We start from the raw sequence: 18,723 nt of genomic DNA, 5'->3' as shown, positions 1-18,723 counted from the left end.
GGGGACCTGCATGTAAACCTCCTAAGCTTACTTTTACCAGCTTAGGTTAAAACTTCCCCAAGGTACAAACTATTTTACCCGTGGACTTCCACTGCCACCACCAATCTTTATCTGGGTTCCTGAAAAATCATAGTTTGGACACGTCTTTCCCCCCAAAATCCTCCCAACCCTTGCACCCCACTTCCTGGGGAAGGTTTGGTAAAAATCCTCACCAATTTGCATAGGTGACCACAGACCCAAACCCTTGGATCTTAGAACAATGAAAAAGCAATCAGTTTCCTTACAAGAAGACTTTTAATAGAAGTAAAAAGAAAAGAATCACCTCTGTAAAATCAGGATGGTGAATACCTTACAGGGTAATTAGATTCAAAACATAGAGAATCCCTCTAGGCAAAACCTTAAGTTAAAAAAAAGACACACAGACAGGAATATTCATTCTATTCAGCACAGCTATTTTCTCAGCCATTTAAAGAAATCATGATCTAACACATACCGAGCTAGATTACTTACTAAGTTCTAAGACTCCATTCCTCTTCTGTCCCCGGCAAAAGCATCACACAGACAGACACAGACCCTTTGTTTTTCTCCCTCCTCCCAGCTTTTGAAAGTATCTTGTCAACTCATTGGTCATTTTGGTCAGGTGCCAGCGAGGTTACTTTAACCCTTTACAGGTGAGAGGATTTTTCCTCTGGCCAGGAGGGATTTTAAAGGGGTTTACCCTTCCCTTTATATTTATGACACAAGGCCACTTCTGCCTCGCTTTCCCTGCCAGCCTGGGACTCCAGCACCCTGCCTGGTTTGAGCCAGACACGCCAGCCTGCTCCAGCACAGACCCAGGTCTCAACCACACGCCCCAAAGCTGCAGACTTAACTGAAAGCACGTTTGACCCTCAGATGCCCAACTCCCAATGGGGTCCAAACCCCAAATAAATCCATTTTGCCCTGTATACAGCTTATACATGATAAACTTATAAATTGTTCACCCTCTATAACACTGATAGAGAGATATGCACAGCCGAAAGTGTTAATACATACTGTGGGTTAATTAATAAGGCAAAAGTGATTTTATTAAATACAGAAAGTAGGATCAGATGGGGTCATGCGTAAGAAAGAAAGAAAGAAAGAAAGAAAGAAAGAAAGAAAGAAAGAAAGAAAGAAAGAAAGAAAGAAAGAAAGAAAGAAAGAAATGTGTATGTCTGAGAATGGACGGAGGGTAGATAGACATCGGGGGGCTGGGACATACAGTGGGTACCGTTCTCCTTGGTTAAATCCCCCCAAACCACCCTGAAATGCAGCTACCAATTCTTAACTTCTTCTATTTTCGATCAAACACACAATTCCCCTCTAAGTTGCGAGTTAAATGATGGAGCAAATGAGACTCTTCTCCCTCGCCAGAGTCCACGTTGACCAGACCTCAGGACACTACAGCCCTGCACACACACACACACAAGGAAATCCAGTCCCTGCCGTGGGATGGGGGTGGAGGATTGAGGGGCACGGGGCTGAGCTCAAGCTCCAGCGTGGGCTGCCCCACGGGGACGTCCGGGGAAGGACTCTGCCCTCCATGCTCTGGGTTCTGTGGAGCTCAGACCCTTCAGCGGCCGTTGTCGCGCCCTCCGCGCTGCCGTGGAACATGGTCCCTCCCAGTGTCCGGAGAGGGGGCCGGAGCCCAGGAGGGCTGAAGATGGAGGGAGGGAATGAAGAGGACGAAGCAGTGCTGTCCCCTCCTAGGAGCCCGGAGCCGGGCACTCACCGCACCTGTGGGACACAGAGAGCAGAGGGATTCAGCCGGTGCCGCTCACGGGTAGCATCCTCGGCTGGGAGAGCAAGGCCAGAAGGGACCCTTGGGACCATCTAGCCTCGCCCAGCCACGCCTGCGTCCTGCCAGGATGTCTGGGTTGAGCTGGAGCTCATCTTCCAGACAGAGACACCAGCCTTGCCAAACCGCCTCAGGGAATGGCCACTGCCCACCGGGTGCCTCACACCAAGTCCCTGGGGAGTCGCAGCTGCCTCCGCTGATTCTCTCTGCTTCTGGTACCAGCCCCATTGCAACGTGGCCCGGCACAGAACCGGCTTCACGGGCACCTCTGGCCCTTTGTGCTTCTGGGCCTGACCACTGATCCTTGGAGGTCACGGCTGAGTGTTTATTGATTGACACTCATTGAGCCTTGCTCTTGGAACATTTCCTCTTGCTTCTTAATTAGGGATCATTCATTTTTGGTCATTGATCATTAATTCCTCATTATTGACAAGTGATTCTTATCAATTGATAATTATTAGCAGCTTATTGATGCTTGATCCTCGATTCTTTAACATTAATTACTGATCTGTGAGTGTTGATTATTGATAATTAATTGCAGATTAATGGCTATTCAGCATTAAGTACAGATCACTAGGTACTGACCAGGGATAGTCAATTCGTGATTATTGATTTCTCAGTGATAAATAATTGGAATTGATAATAGACTGTTGATTCTCATTTATTGATCACTGCCGCATTAACCTTGATGGCAGCTCGTTAATTAGTGATGACGGGTGGTGGATTATTAATAAGTAATCGCTCCTGATTCTCTCTCATTGATCGCTGGTCACTGTCAGGAATCAGGGCTGGCAGCAGAGCCAGTCCCAGGCAACCTGACGTGCGCACCTGGCCTGGAGCCGGCTGCCTGATTGGCTCCCCCCTGATTGCTTGGCAGACTCAGCAGCCCGGTTCATGAGCCCAGCAGAAGTTAAGCAGCTGCCCAAAGAATTTCCCCAGGGCTGCGATAGCAGCTGTGACTGCTTGTTCCAGCCCTGTTCCTGCCTTTTTCCCGTCTGGGTCCAGCCCAGCTCCTGCCTTTTTCCCGTCTGGGTCCAGCCCAGCTGCTGTCCTGCACCCAGGCTTTCGTCCCTCCAGGTAACCTGTTCCTAAACCTGAGCTCTAACTCCTGACTTTGGTGTTAGCCTCTGACAACCGTAACATCATAGAGCTGTGGGACAGGGAGAGACCTCGACAGCTCACCTAGTCCCCTCTCCTGCCCTGAGGCAGGACTAAGTCATACCTATTCTATCCCTGACAGGTATTTCTCTAACCTGCTCCTAAAAACCTCCAACAATGGAGGATCCACAACCTCCCTGGCAATTTGTTCCAGTATTTACCCAGCCTGACAGTAAGGAAGGTTTTTCCAATGTCCAACCTAAACCGCCCTTGCTGCAATTATCGCCCATCGCTTCTTGTCCTAGCCTCCGAGGTTAACTAGTACAATTTTTCACCCTCCTTTTTAGAACAACCTTTTATAGATTTGTAAAATGTTATTATCTCATTCCCCCGCCCAGGACACCCCAGTTTTCTCTTCTCCAGTTCTTTCAATCTTCCCTCACAGCTCATGTTTTCTAGCCCTTGAATGATTTTTGTTGCTCTCCTATGGCCTTTCTCCAAATTTTCCACATCTTTCCTGAAATATGGTCCCCAGAACTGGACACAAGACTCCAGATGAGGCCGTATCAGTACAGAGTAGAGCAGACGAATTACTTCTCGTATCTTCCTTAGAACACTCCTGCTAATACATCCCAGAATTCGTTTTTTTCCCGGTAGTATTACATTGTTGACTCATATTTAGCTTGTGATCCCCTGGGACCCCCAGATCCCTTTCGGCAGTACTCCTCCCTAGGCCGTCATTTCCCATTTGTGTGTGTGCAACTGATTGTTCCTTCCTAAGTGGAGTACCTGGCATTGTCCTTATTGAATTTCATCACTGAATGTGGGTGACTAAGTAGTTCCCGCGGCTGGCGGCTGGCTGCATGCTGATGGCGTGGGATCGATTCTTGAGCACGGGTTGTTGCTCTCAGCGGTGACGCGGGACCATGAAGGCAGCTGTTGCTCTTACCTTAAGCAGCGTGACGCCGGCGCTGTACAACAGGCTGAGCAGGAAGAGAGCAATGAAGGCAACAGGTGTCCAGAGACCGTCAGATTCCTCCTCTCCTCCTTCAACAGAGACGCCTTGGTCCTCCACTAGGCAGTGAGGAGCTGGGGATGAGACAAACGTGCTGGTTAGAGAGGCCTCTTCGTTAACCCAGGGAGCTGAGTGGGCACAGCGGGGAGCTCCGATCTGGGCTCTGGGCAGGAGAGAGGCCAGGGGAGACCGGGCAGGCTGCAGGGGGAGACCCCCCGTCACAGGCTGCAATTCTCACAGCAGCCTCAGGGATTTCAGCCCCAACTTCCATTAAATTTCACGCCCTTTGGCTCCTTTACACACCCCAGCCACCCCGAGCATGCGATTCCCCTCCCCAGGCCAGCAACAGAGCTGGGCTGAGACCTGCCAATGCATAGCTCAATGGGGCCATGCACACCCATCCAACAGTGGCATCTTCCCAGCCAATGCCAGCTTGAGCCATGCTGGGACCAGTTCTCGGGCAGCAGAGGCACCAATTCCCCCCGATCCCTATTCTGGGGACCTGGGGAATTTACCCACAGAGCTGTTCTGAGACCTCCCTCAACTCGTATCATCCCACAGGCAGTGAGGTCCAATGAACAGAGCACTAGGATGGGACTCAGGACCCCCATGGGTCTATTTCCAGCTCTGTCATTGACTTTGCAGGACCTCAGGCAATTCACCTCCCCTCTATGTGCCTCAGTTTCCCTTCACATCCTTTCTCTGTTTGGACATTTAGCTCTCCTGGGCAGAGACTATCTCTTACTCTATCTGTGTGCAGCTCCTAGCATTTTGGGGTCCCAAACTCAGTGGAGACCTCTACACACATCTGCAATACACCTAATAACAGGGCCATATGATGGGAACAACTTTTAAGCCACTACCCGCTTGGACTCCATTAAAACCCATGCTCCTAGAAGGGGAAAGATCTGTAGCCCATCGCCACATTTGGGCAACACCTGACCAGCCCACCCTCAAGCCCTACGAAAAGGGGGGAAAGGCACGGCCAGCCCATCAGCAACACCCTGAGCTGCCCCATATTGTCAGACACTGGAACAGACGTGATGGCCCCCAACTGACTTCTCCCTTGGGGCGACTCTGCCACCATCACACAGCAGTGACCTCAGTCCCTGTAGGCAGACGTCTCCATGGCCCATTTCTAATTCCTTCAGCCGTCTATGTGGTTGTGTCATGGGGACTGAGTAAAGACCTCTCCCAACTCATCCCACATGGGACACCTCGCAGTCAGAGCCCCTTTCACCCACCACCAGCCTGGGCTCCCCTGGGAACCCGTTCCCAAGAGTTGGAAGGACTCACAGCCCAGCATTCCCTGAGCCTGTCCATGTGTCTTGTCAATGGCATGAACATCGACTGGGAAATGGCCTGGAGCCTCCTCAAATTAGTACACACCTGGGCACTCAAAGGGCTGGCATGAGAGGCCTCAGCTGTCTGGATGTACCAGCTGAAATCTTAATTCACTCACCAGTGCACTCTATGGCCCAGGTAGTGGATGGATAATTGACGTGACCTTCCTAGCTCTGAAACCTTGACTGGTGCATTTGTAGATCTTAAGGCAAGAAGGGACCATTACAGTAACAAGCCTGACCTCCTGTATATCACAGGCCAGAGAATCTCACCCAGCTACCCCTCTATGCAGCCCCATGACTTGTCTTTGCTGGGAGCATATTTTCCAGAATGGACCCCAGGCTGGATGTACAAATCTCGAGATGGCGACTCCACCTCTACCACTGGAAGTTCGTTCCAATGGTTCCCTTCCAGATTTCGTGCCTGTGATGGGGTGTGAATACCTTCACTGTCCAGGAAAGGGTTAATCCCACCCCAGGGGCGGAGGAAGTCCTGCCCCTCAGGTCAGGCTAAGCGTGCTCCAAATGCCGTGCTGGTAGAAAGAATACCATCTCCTCCATAAACTTATCAAGCTTTGTCTTGAAGCCAGATATGTCTTTTGCCCCCACTGCTTCCCTTGGAAGGCTGTTCCAGAACTTTACTGCTCTGATGCTTAGGAAGCTTCATCTAATTTCAAGTCTAAACTTCCTGATGGCCAGTTTATATCCATTTGTTCTTGTGTCCACATTGGTACTGAGCTTCAATAATCCCTCTCCCTCCCTGGTATTTATCCCTCTGATATATTTATACATAGCAATCATATCTCCCCTCAGCCTTCTTTTGGTTAGGCTAAACAAGCCAAGCTCCTTGAGTCTCCTTTCATAAGACAGATTTTCCATTCCTCGTTTCATCCTAGTAGCCCTTCTCTGTACCTGTTCCAGTTTGAATTCATCCTTCTTAACCATGGGAGACCAGAATGGCACCCAGTATTCCAGGGGAGGTCTCACCAGTGCCTTGTATAACGGTACTAACACCTCCTTATCTCTCCTGGAAATACCTCGCCTGATGCATCCCAAGACCGCATTAGCTTTTTTCACGGCCTTGTCACATTGGCAGCTCATAGTCATCCTGTGATCAACCAATACTCCAAGGTCCTTCTCCTCCTCTGTTACTTCCAAGTAATGTGTCCCCAGTTTATAACAGAAATTCTTGTTATTAATCCCTAAATGCATAACCTTGCACTTTTCACTATTAAATTTCATCCTGTTACTATTACTCCAGTTTACAAGGTCATCCAGATCTTCCTGTATGATATCCCGGTCCTTCTTTGTATTGGCAATACCTCCCAGCTTTGTGTCATCCCCAAACTTTATTAGCACACTCCTGCTTTTTGTGCCAAGGTCAGTAATAAAAAGATTAAACAAGATTGGTCCCAAAACCGATCCCTGAGGAACTCCACTAGTAACCTCCTTCCAGTCTGACAGTTCACCTTTCAGTGTGACCCACTGTAGTCTCCCCTTTAACCAGTTACTTATCGACCTTTCAGTTTTCATATTGACCCCCATCTTTTCCAATTTAGCTAATAATTCTCCATGTGGAACCGTATCAAATGCCCTACTGAAATCGAGGTAAATTAGATCCACTACATTCCCTTTGTCTAAAAAATCTGTTACCTTCTCCAAGAAGGAGATCAGGTTGGTTTGGCACGATCTACCTTTTGTAAAGCCATGTTGTATTTTGTCCCATTTACCTTTGACCTCAATGTCCTTAACTACTTTCTCCTTCAACATTTTTTCCAAGACCTTGCATACTACAGATGTCAAACCAACAGATGTCAAACTGTAGTTACCCGGATCACTCTTTTTCCCTTTCTTAAAAATAGGAACTATGTTAGCAATTCTCCAGTCATACGGTACAACCCCTGAGTTTACAGATTGATTAAAAATTCTTGCTAACGGGCTTGCAATTTCATGTGCCAGTTCCTTTAATATTCTTGGATGAAGATTACCTGGGCTCCCTGATTTAGTCCCATTAAGCTGTTCGAGTTTGGCTTCTACCTCGGATGTGGTAATATCTACCTCCATATCCTCATTCTCATTTGTCGTCCTACCATTATCCCTAAGCTCCTCATTAGCCTCGTTAAAGACTGAGGCAAAGTATTTGTTTAGATATTGGGCCATGCCTAGATTATCCTTAACCTCCACTCCATCCTCAGTGTTTAGCGGTCCCACTTCTTCTTTCTTTGTTTTCTTCTTATTTATATGGCTTGTGACGGGGCAAGGCCAGATGGCTATGGAAAAGTAGTGGGAGATAGATAGATTAGCTCCAGGCTAAACAAATCCCTGGTACCAGGATAAGTGAAATGGCAGCTGTTCCAGGTCAATTAAGACATCTGGGGCCAATTAAGAACTTTCCAGAAGGCAGTGAGAAGGGACACCTGAAGCCAATCAGGGGCTGGCTGAAACTAGTTCAAAGCCTCCCAGTCAGTCAGGTGGGTGTGCATGTCAGGAGATGTGGGAGGAAGTTGCGCTGTTGGAGAGGCTGAGTAGTACACACCATATCAGACACAAGGAAGGAGGCCCTGAGGTAAGGGTGAAGTGGAGCTTGAGGAAGTGAGGGCTGCTGTGGGGGAAGTAGCCCAGGGAATTCTACATGTCATGTTTCTAAAAGGTCAGCTACCATAGCTGATACTATTAGGGTCCTGGGCTGGAGCCCGGAGTAGATGGTGGGCCCGGGCTCCCCCCCCCCACCGTTGCCCCCTGATTAATCACTGAGACTGGGAGACAACAGAGACTGTGCAAGGAAGGATAACTTCTCCTCACCTCCCCCACTGGCTTATGATGAAAATGGCTCAGTAGACTGTGACCCTTGTCTCTAGAGAGAGAAGGGTTACGGGGAGGGTCACAGTGAGCCTCTGAGGCTAGCGAAATGCACCAGGAAACACGGGACCCACGGAGGCAAGGACAGAGCTTTGTCACAGGCTATAGAACCTTTTACTATTGCTTTTAATTCCCTTTCCAAGGTCCAACTCTACATGGCTTTTGGCCTTTCTCACTTTATCCCTCCATGCTCTGACCTCAGCAAGGTAGCTTTCCTTGCTGATCCCTCCCATCTTCCACTCCCTGTAGGCTTTCTGCTTTTTCTTAATCACCTCTCTGAGATGCTTGCTCGTCCAGCTTGGTCTACAACTCCTGCCTATGAATTTTTTCCCCTTTCTTGGGATGCAGGCTTCCGATAGCTTCTGCAGCTTTGACTTGAAGTAATTCCAGGCCTCCTCTGCCTTTAGATCCACAAGTTTTTCAGTACAATCCACTTCCCTAACTAATTTCCTTAATTTTTTAAAGTCAGCCTTTTGGAAATCAAAAACCATAGTCACAGATCCATTTTTGTTTATCCTTCCGTTTAGTTTGAACTGAATTAGCTCATGATCGCTCAAACCAAGCTTGTCCCATACAATCATTTCTTCTATGAGGTCCTCGCTGCTCACCAAAACCAAATCTAAAATGGCGTCCTCTCTTCTCAGTTCAGCAACTACTTGGTGAAGGAATCCATCAGCTACCGTATCCAGGAAAATCTGAGCCCTATTATTATTACTAGCACTTGTCCTGCAGTCTATATCAGGAAAGATGTGGACAAATTGGAGAAAGTCAGAGAAGAGCAACACAAATGATTAGAAGTCTAGAAAACATGAGCTTTCAGGGAGGATTAAAAATTGTGATTGTTGAGGCTGGAAAAGAGAAGGTTGAGAGGGGACATGATAACAGCTTTCAAGAACATAAAAGGTTCTTACAAGGAGGAAGGAGAAAAATTGCTCTCCTTAACCTCATAGGGTAGGACAATTAGCAATGGGCTTAAATTGCAGCAAGAGAGGGGTCGGTTGGACACTAGAAAAAACTTCCTGTCAGGGTGGTGAAGCACTGGCATAAATTGACTAGCGCGGTTGTGGAATCTCCATCACTGGAGATGTTGAAGAGCAGGTTAGACAAACACCTGTCATGGGCGGTCTAGATAATACTTAGTCCTGCCGTGAGTGCAGGGGCCGGGACTAGATGAGCGCTCAGGTGAGCCCGTGTCCCACTGCCCTTGCCTCATCCCCTCCGGTGACAGCCCCTGGGTTTGGCCATTACCACACTGCCCTGCATTTGAGGTCCTCTCTATTCACTCTGGCCACTAGGCCACACTCCCCTACACTCAAGGGCTCAAACAAAATCCTGCACTTGAGGGCTGATATATTGACCATGGGCACTAGGCCACACCGCCCTGTGCTCATGCGTGCCCTTTAATAGACTTATACTCCATGAATCTATCTAATTCTTTTTTGAACCCACTTATATTTTGGGCCATCACAACATCCCCTGACAACTACTTCCACACATTGACTCTGTTGTGTGAAGAAGATCTTCCTTGTGTTTGTTTGAAACCAGCTGCCATTTAATTTCATTGGGTGACCCCAGGTTCTTGTATTATTTGGAGGGGAAAATAACACTTCCTGATTTACTTTCTCCACACCCGCCATGATTTTATAGACCTCTCTCCTATCCCCCTTAGTCATTTCTTTTCTAAGATGAAAAGTCCCAGCCTGTCTAATCTCTCCTCAGGCGGAAGTTGTTCCATCCCCGTGATCAATGTTGTCCCTTTTCTCTGTACCTTCCCCATTTCTAATACATCTTTCTTGAGATGGGGCGACCAGAATTGCATGCAATATTCAAGCTGTGGGCATACCATGGATTTATACAGTGGCATTATGAGATTTACTGTCTTAATATCTGTCCCTTTCCTAATGGTTCCTACCATTGTTACCTTTTCTGACTGTCACTCCGTGTTGACTCCAGAACTGAATGCTGTATTCCAGTATCAGTCTCCCTAACCCTGTACACAGAGGTGAAATCATTTCCCCTGCACGCTACCTCCATGTTTATACATCCAGGGACAGAGCTGGGAGGAATGAAGGCTCCTAACTTAGACTCACCCTCCCACCTAGCTCTCTAAACACATAAAACCAGATTCCTGGGCACTCTGCCTCTAATCTTATGTGGTCAAATGAGGACGCATCTCCTAAGGGATCTCACGCCAGAGTGGCTAGGGCTACATGGCTGGACAGGTGCAATAGTTAAGAAACAAGTCTTGGAGATGGGGGATCAGGGCTCTATTCCCACCTCTCCCACTGACCTGCAGTGTGACCAGAGACAAGCCACCTGGGCTGGGGTCTTTAAAGGACTCTTAGGAAATTAGGTGCCAGTGAAGATAAACTCACAATTGCAGTGGGAGTTGGGTGTCTCACTTCTTTATAGCATCCCTATTTTAATCCTTTTGTGCCAAAATATCCCATCCCAGCCTCTGTCTGCTTAAACTATCAGCTCCTTGGTTCCAGGACATTTGCTCTGTGTGTGTTCGTACAGGGCCCATCCAATGGGGCTCTGACCTCAGTCAGGAGATCTAGGAGTTGCAATATCATGAATTTAATGGATGGATAGCAACTCACTGCAGAGGGATGGACAGGTAGAAACATGACAATGCATGAAGATGGATGGATGCAGAGAGAAGATTGCATAATTTTGCATGCATGGACATTGTAGAATCAAAGCAACAGGTATAGAATCATGCGATATCAGGGTTCGAAGGAACCTCAGGAGGTCATCTAGTCCAACCCCCTGCTCAAAGCAGGACCAATCCCCTATTTTTGCCCCAGATCCCTAAGTGGCCCCCTCAAGGATTGAACTCACAACCCTGGGTTTAGCAATGCTCAAAATACTGAGCTATCCCTCCCCCAGAGCCTAGGATGGGTGGATGGATCCTGTTTGGAAGAATTAATTGATGTAGTCTATACATAAGGAAAGGAGGATGGCTGGAGAGAAAGAAAGAAAGAAAGAAAGGTGGGGGGATAGATCTAGATATTGGGGAAGGAAGCGTGGATGAGACACAGAGACAGTCTCCGCCAGAAGACACACCCTTCATCACAAACTGTGGCATGCTGCATTTTAATTTGGGCATATTCCACACACAGCCACGCTCTGTACACCAGAGCTCCCACAGCTTTACACACAGGCTAAGACGAATCCCAGACCCCACGAGGTTCCCTGGCCATCTCAGATACGCCGTGAGGAGCCCACGCGGCTCTGCTCCTCAGTAGCAGGTGACGTCGGTATCGGACAAGATCACAGAGACATTGACGGCGGTGGGTTTACCGGAGGCTTTGTCCACGCTCCGGTGGACGAAGGTCATGGGCAGACCCTCGTGCCCCACCACGCAGGCGTACGTGTCCCCCCGCTCCCATTCAGATGCCAAGACATTGAACTTGCTGTAGATGAAGTAGCGCTCCTCCTTCCCGGCCTCCCGGACGGGGCCGATGTTGGTGTAGGCTTCCTGGGGCACGGGCCGGTCCTGCTGGGTCCATGTCACCAAGATGGCTCTGGGCCGGAAGCCAGAGGCCAGGCAGGTGATGGTGGCCGATTCCCGGAGAGCCAGCTCCTCAGCGTGAGGAGGGGAGATGTAGACAGAAGGGGCCCGGAGGGAAACCACTGCCATGAGAAACAGCAAAGGGTTGATGCGAAGGATTGGGACCCAGGAGTCCTGGCTACCACCCTCCACCCTCATCACCCTGCTATATCCCACGAGACCCCCCACTCCCGACCCAGACCCATGGATACAATCCAGGAGTTCGGCCCACACTAACCCACCAGATCCAAATACCTTCCCTGAAAAGGGGCTAGAACTCAGGACTCATGGCTTCCAGTCTCCCTATTCTAACCCACGACATCCCACTCCCCTCCCAGAGACAGAAAAAGAACCCAGGAGTCCTGACTCTGTCCCCTTCTGTCTCATAAATTTGCCCGTTTCATCACACCCACAAATTTGCGACTCCCAGTCCCAAAGACCTCAAGCCGGATCACAGCTAGCACCCCCTAGAGACAGAAGGTCCCGTGTCCCATTCCCCACATCCTGAGCCAGCCACTCTCCCAAGCCTGCAGCCGGATGGCAGCTGGCGCCCCCTACAGGGGAAAGGCTGAGTTCTTACTGTGACTCTTGCGGATGCTCTTGACAATGGCCGACGGGATGTCTTGGTGCTTCACGGTGCAGGTGAACTCCTCCCCCGCCTGCCACTCCTCCACGCACACCCGCAGGATGCTGGTTGCACTGTAGGTGCCATCTTCCTGCAGCACTGGCTCCCTGGAGACCACAGCCAACGGGCCCCCACTACCCCGGTTCCAGGAGACCTCCAGGCTGCCGGGGATTTCCATGCCACTCACCAAACAACTGATGGTGGCGTTCTGCCCTATGTAGAGGTCCTCCAGGGAAGGGGGAAGGAGAGAGACCTCCAGAGGGTGTCGATTACAGTTGCTGACACCTGGTGGGGGGCAGGAGGCAGCATTGAGGGCTGGGCTGAGCAAATATTTCAACAGGCATGAGGTGGTAACTGAGTGCCTCTCTCTCAGGGGCGCAAAGCCCAGGGGCTGTTTGGGAAAGGGCTGAGGGTCACTGGAGGTGGAAATAGGGCACTGGATTCCCTGGTAGAAGGGGTGGGACCCTCATCTTATGGAGCAGTGGGGAAAATGGCTGAGATTTTCTAACCAACCGAGAGATTGGGATTCCTGGGTCCAGTTATGCTTATTTGGGTCTCTGGGTCCCAGGAGCAAATCTGAAGGTCTCTGGTTTTGTTGGGAGAAAGTCCCATTGAGGAAAACATGGCTGGGAACAAACCAGCCGTGGTGGCTCAAATCAGGGTCCTTCTGGCCTGAAATTCATGAGCTCGATGACCCACCTGAGCTCAGTGCAGTTATCCCCATTTCCCAGAGATGGCAGCTGGAACACAGGACAAATGACCTGCCCATGGTCATGACTGGCACCCAGATCCTCCTACTCTAACCACTAGACCCCACACTGCACCCACAGCTCAGGATGAAACTTGTGTTCCCTAAACCCTACCCCCTGCACAGGCAGAAGGGCCATTTATATTGCACACCCATGGCCTGCCGAGGTTCCTCAGGGCGTGAGTCCCTCAACTTCCACTGCAAGCCGATGGGGGAGGGGAGACCTCGAATCACTTTAGAAATCTGAGAAGGGAAACCCAGACTGATGGGAGTCCTGGCACCCAGGGACAATGTCCTCTATTGAATGTTGTGTGAAGGATATGCATGGTGTCACTCATGAGATTAGTTTCTAAAATGGATGCTGCTGGAGCTGGGATTCCAGATTCACATGGATGCCCAAGCCCCACTGTGGGGCAATGGAGCTGAGGGGTTTCTCTCCTTTGTTTGCATTAATTCATCAGCTTCTGAATCCGTTATGGAATCTGCCCCACCCCAGCTCATCTTTTCCTTGAGAACAGATTTTAATTGGGTGCCTGTCATGGCTGCAGATCCATGAAGACATTCCTAATGTGCCAGCAACAAATTTGAAGAATAAGAAGGGACCATAACGGCAAAATTGTGAATCTGCCACTGTGGGAATCCATGTTCAAGTGTGGAGCAAACAACACCCAGGGCGATCCATGGTTAAGAAGAAAAGAACATTTTCAGCGAACCACCTCCCAGCCATGAAAGACCTCTTTGAACTTTCCCCAAGAGCAAGAGTGTCCACCCCAATGTCTTGGCCAAATCACAGCCCAATGAGATTACATTCTGCACCCTCCCTTAAATTCTCTCTTGCAATTAGGACAGTTTTCCTGCACTTCCTTTAGTGGTGATATGCTCTGTGAGGCTGTGGAATCATCTCCTCCAGGGGTGGGGTGGGATCCCCATTACTTGGAGCATTTTGGACTGGATACTGCCTTGGAAATACAGGGAACTCTCCTGCACTGGAGTGGAGGGGACATTCTCCACCCAGCTCAGGTTGCAATAAGTCTTGATTTCACCAAAGACAGCATCATAATGGAGATAGAAATCCTTCATTGCCACCCCTCCCACGAGAGCTCACATGGAGTCATGCGGTTGTTCATGCCATTGGCTGGACGGGATAAGAACATGTGTGAACATCCCCAAATTAAAACCTGCCTCTGAGAATCCACTTACCAAGGGACACCTTTTCCACAACCCTCTTGGGCTCTTCCATGGCTGGGTGATGCACCACACAGGTGTAATTTCCTTCTCCTTGACTTTGCTCAACCTTCAGGATGCTGTAGGCAGAGAAAGTGCCATTTCCTGACACAGGGCCACTGTAACTGGACTTGAGTTTCGGGGAGTTATTCTTCAACCATGACATGCTGATCTCTTCAGGGTAAAAGCCACTAGCTTCGCAGATGAGAGTAAAGGAGACACTGTTCCCAGAGATGTCTTCGTGGTAGGCTCGGGAGACAGTAACTGTGGGCTCCTTCTTACTGATGCCTAAATGAAAAGGAAGAGGAGCAAGAGAAAAATAAGATTTGGTTAGCATGTCTAAGTTACGGACTTAGATCCAGCAGCTATCACTGTGTGAAGGGGCCAGGGAGGGCAGTTGTTCAAAGTTATGTGTGAAACAAAAAGCCAACCATTGAGCATCATCTCCCTTGAAACTCAAAGACTCAAGTGGACCATCACCCATAGACTCAGCTGAACTCCAAAGCCTTCCCCGCAGAATGTACAGTGAACTTCAACCTTAAAAGGCAACAACTTAACATCATTATCTTCATCTTCATCACCATCATCATATTCATTTTCTTCACCTCACTTGTCTTCATAATTACTTCCTTCCTCTTTATCGTCCTCTTTTTCAGATCAAAATCTTCATCATCATCCTTTTCCTCTTTATCTTCATCATCTCCTTCAGCATTCTAACATTCTTTCTCTTTTCTCCTTCAGCATCTTCATTTCCTTCTTCATTGTCATCGACATCATCTTCATCCCCTTCGAGATCATCATCCTGATCGTTATCCTCAGCTTGGTTTTACCGTAATGCAGATGGGCAGCGGACTTTCAGCTAGTCCTGCGTCCCAAACCTGAACCCTCACCCCAAGCCTTGAACCACACTATCTCCTCTTCACCCCAAGTCTCCGCCATGCATCATCATGACATTGGGTCACCAACCCATTTGCTCACTCAGATGGAGCCTCTTCCCTCCTTCAAACGCTCACAGCAAAATTCAACACAATCAAGATTTTCAAAGGCTGGCTAAGGGACTTGGACATCTTGGGTATTTCAATGGGATTTGGGAACCTAACTCCACTGGACACTCTTAGAGAGTCTCACAAGAAATATCCCTGAAAGGCCGAATGCCGGATGACAAGCACCAGCCTGATTTCCAGAGATAAGAAATACAAATGCACATCAGACCAGAGTCACAAATAGGACACTCAAAGTCCCTCAAAGGCCACATCCCCGGATCCCAGGGAGCCAAGGGAGTGAAATTCTTAGAGGAGCTGGCATTCAATGATAAGAAGAAAGTGAGTACTGGGAAAACCTCTAAACTGGATATTAATGGTGATCCCCTGAATGAGAGATTCATAGGGGAAATATTAATTACGGATGAAATACACCCCTGTGCTGAGGGCCTCGGCTCCGCTAAAAGAGTTATTTGGCGGGTTTAACTGGGACTTAAAGGCTTCCTAGGACATGTGTGGGGTGAGTTTCACCCTCTAATCCCAATTAACAATGACTGGAGTTTGCCTTTCCCTTTGAGATGCGAAGGCTACTCACCTGTATTGCTCAGGGTTATGTCCTGGGTTAGGTCTCCAGAACAGAGTGTGGTCACTTTGCAGGTAAATATGGTGCCTTGTCCCCATTGGGCCAGTGACACAGGGTGAGAACTGAAAAGGCTGGTGGTCCCGTTGCTGTTCTTCTTGAGAGTTTCTGTCTTTGCCACAGAGCTGACTTGCCCATCCACTTTCCATGCGATTCTGCTGGCTGCTAAGTCATAACCCAAAACTAGACAGGTAACATGACCAGAATTTTTGATGACATCTTCATAGGAGGGTTTGGTTAAGTAGATGGTTGGGTCAAGTGAACTTCTGAGGCAGGCTGAGAAATGCAAAGAGATGTCATTGACCAGCATAAATAATGTGGAAAGGCAGAAAAAGACTATCGAAATCTAATCTAATCAAATCTATCCATCCATCCATCCCCATCAGAACACTGGTAGTATCCATCCATCCATCCATCCCCCAATTATATCTCTTTCTCTTCCCTTCCACCTACAGTATCAATTTCTCTGTGGTACTCCTATGTCTCCCATCACACTGGGGTCTAGGTGCAGTCTCACCTACCCTTAGGCAGGGCTGGTTTCTGAGTAACTCTCCACCCCACCTCCCCACCATGCACAGGCGTAGCCCCTCACCCAAGCACTTGCTGGCATTGTGCATGGAGAGCTCTGTTCCCACTGCTGGGTGGGTCACTTGACAGCTGTAGACGTCCCCCCTCTCCCAGCTCTGCCTGGTGACGGTCATGCGGCCCTGCCCCATGTAGGAGCCATCTGTGCCCATTGCAGAGGAAAAGGCCGGGGTGGGGGGGCTCCTCTCCTTTCCATTCACCAGCCATTTCACGTCGGCTTTCCCGGGTCTGAAGCTCAGGAGGAGGCAAACCAGCTCCAGCTGGCTCTCTGTGGCGCTGTCCTCGCAGGTGGGGACCAGGAGGTGAACCTGGGGTGGCATTGCCGAACCACACACTGAGAGCAGAGAGAGGGGAAAACACAGTCCAGCGTCACTCTCTGTAGATCCCCACTCCCCTTCCCGAGAGAGTGCTAACTCTACAGTTCTCCCAGCACTGGCAAAAACCCCACCTTGTTGTGCTGTGTTTACACTGCGTACTTTATTCAGCCTCTAGGGATTAACTTCACAGCCATGTAAGGGATTAAAACAAATGGGAACAGGGCCCTTAAATCATTTAGGCAAATACTGAATGCCTCCGTGCATTCTTTCTGCACATGCTGCATGGAGTATGTTCTCCCTGGTAAACAGCAGGGACAAAGCTGGAACTTGAGCTGTGTTTCTTTGAACTTCTTTTCCTTAATTAATGTCCTGTTTAAGGGGGAGTGTGGCGCTGTAGAGCATGAATGGCATCAGAAGAAAACCTGGGAGAGGACTGACTGTGTCTGACTACGGAAAAAGGGTCAAATCCTCAGCTGATGTAAGTCGGCACAGGGCCACTGACTTCCGTGGAGATCAGTCGATTTTCACCCGTTCAAGTTCTGACCCCAGAATGCCTAGGTTTGCTGCTCTGGGGTTGTATCCATTTCAAAAGATGCCCGAGAACAGCCGGAGTGCAAGAAACACACACAGCTCCATGACAAAGAGGTGTAAGCGAGTGCTAGCTTGTAAGGGGGTGTAGCCCCGTTAGGGCCAGTGGTTGCTGGGAATTGGAGTTTCATGGGGCTGCTTGCTGCAGTCTATATAAGGGAAAGCTTCTGGCTCAGTGCTGAGGAAAGCACCTGAGGGGGAAGTCTCTAGATGCGGACCAGGCAGGAGGGCTAGGAACCATGCGGGAAAGGGGACCTTGTGGGAAAGGGGGCGTGTGCTCCCCATCCAGCCGGCTGAACGCTGGGGGGGCCCCGGGTGGCTGGGAGCCTGTGCTCTGAGTTCCACTGGTTTTGCTTTGAGTCCTTGTGTGTGAACAAACCTGGCCTTTGGACTGAAGCAGCGAATGGGCTTTGTTCTACCCCCCCGGTGGGAGGAGTCTGGGTCTGGGTTTGGGTTTGGGTGAGGGTGAGGGAGTAAGGCAGTGAGCCGAAGATTTCCCCTGTACAGAAGGGCAGCATGAGGCTTAGGTGCCATTTCAGACCAGCTGCGTGTCTAAGATTTCCCAAGGTGCCTGAGGGATTTATGTGCCAAGTGCCCAGGGGAACCGGGGGCCTAAATATTTTAGGCAGGGCTGAAAATCCTCCCCTTTAGTGGAACATAGGTCTCTGCCCAGGGGTGCGTTTCACCCTGAGGTTTCCCTCATTCCAGGGCCCACGGAGAGGGGCGCTGGGGGCGGGAGTTCTGCAATGACAAAGCACCGGGGCTCAGTGTGTTTCAACACGGGGCCAAACTTTCCCCACTCTTGCAGGGTGAGATTTTTCCAAAGGTACCTACGGGATGTGGATTAAGATTAACTGGCTCCCAGACCCTCTAGGCGCTTTGAAAATCTCAGCCTGGCTGCCCTCTCCTCCCCCCGCCGCATGTCTTACATTCCTGAGGGAACTTCCCGGACACTGTCTTCCCTGTGCCTTGATGCGTCACGTCGCACTGGTAGGGGTCGCCCTGCCGGGAACTGTCGGAGGGGATCAGCAGGCTGCTCTGGGTGTGGAGCCCATTGCTCATCGTCACCTCTGGGAAAGTTTTGACCCCCTTGGTCACTTGGCCAGAATTCCACTTGATGTCCACTGGTGATGGCAAATAGCCAGTTACGAGGCAGGCCAAGCTGGTGTCCGGGGGCACATTGCCGGTCTTGCTGCAGCAGGGAACCAGGGGGAAGACGGAGGGGGCTGTGCGGGTCGCTGGAAAAAGAAAGAGAATATGAGAGAAACCATCAAAAGGGGAAACTCTGAAAACCGGCCACTGATCTACCTACATCCGTCCATCCAC

At 49.7% G+C, this 18,723-nt stretch overlaps 1 gene segment (V, D, J or C); it reads right to left on the bottom strand.

The window, feature by feature from the left end:
- Positions 1 to 1,749: 1,749 nt before the first annotated feature.
- Positions 1,750 to 18,719, bottom strand: LOC140896781 (Ig mu chain C region membrane-bound form-like). The segment is given in 9 exon segments: positions 1,750 to 1,758; positions 3,867 to 4,006; positions 11,441 to 11,773; positions 12,271 to 12,600; positions 14,264 to 14,575; positions 15,863 to 16,183; positions 16,500 to 16,826; positions 18,327 to 18,635; positions 18,710 to 18,719. Coding segments are annotated over 9 exon segments (2,091 nt in total).
- Positions 18,720 to 18,723: the final 4 nt, after the last annotated feature.

Source organism: Lepidochelys kempii, chromosome 13 (genome assembly GCF_965140265.1).
Source record: "Lepidochelys kempii isolate rLepKem1 chromosome 13, rLepKem1.hap2, whole genome shotgun sequence".
In the NCBI taxonomy this organism is placed as follows: Eukaryota; Metazoa; Chordata; order Testudines; family Cheloniidae; genus Lepidochelys; species Lepidochelys kempii.
Note: the sequence above shows the minus strand (reverse complement) of the source record. Positions and strands in the feature narration are given on the sequence as shown.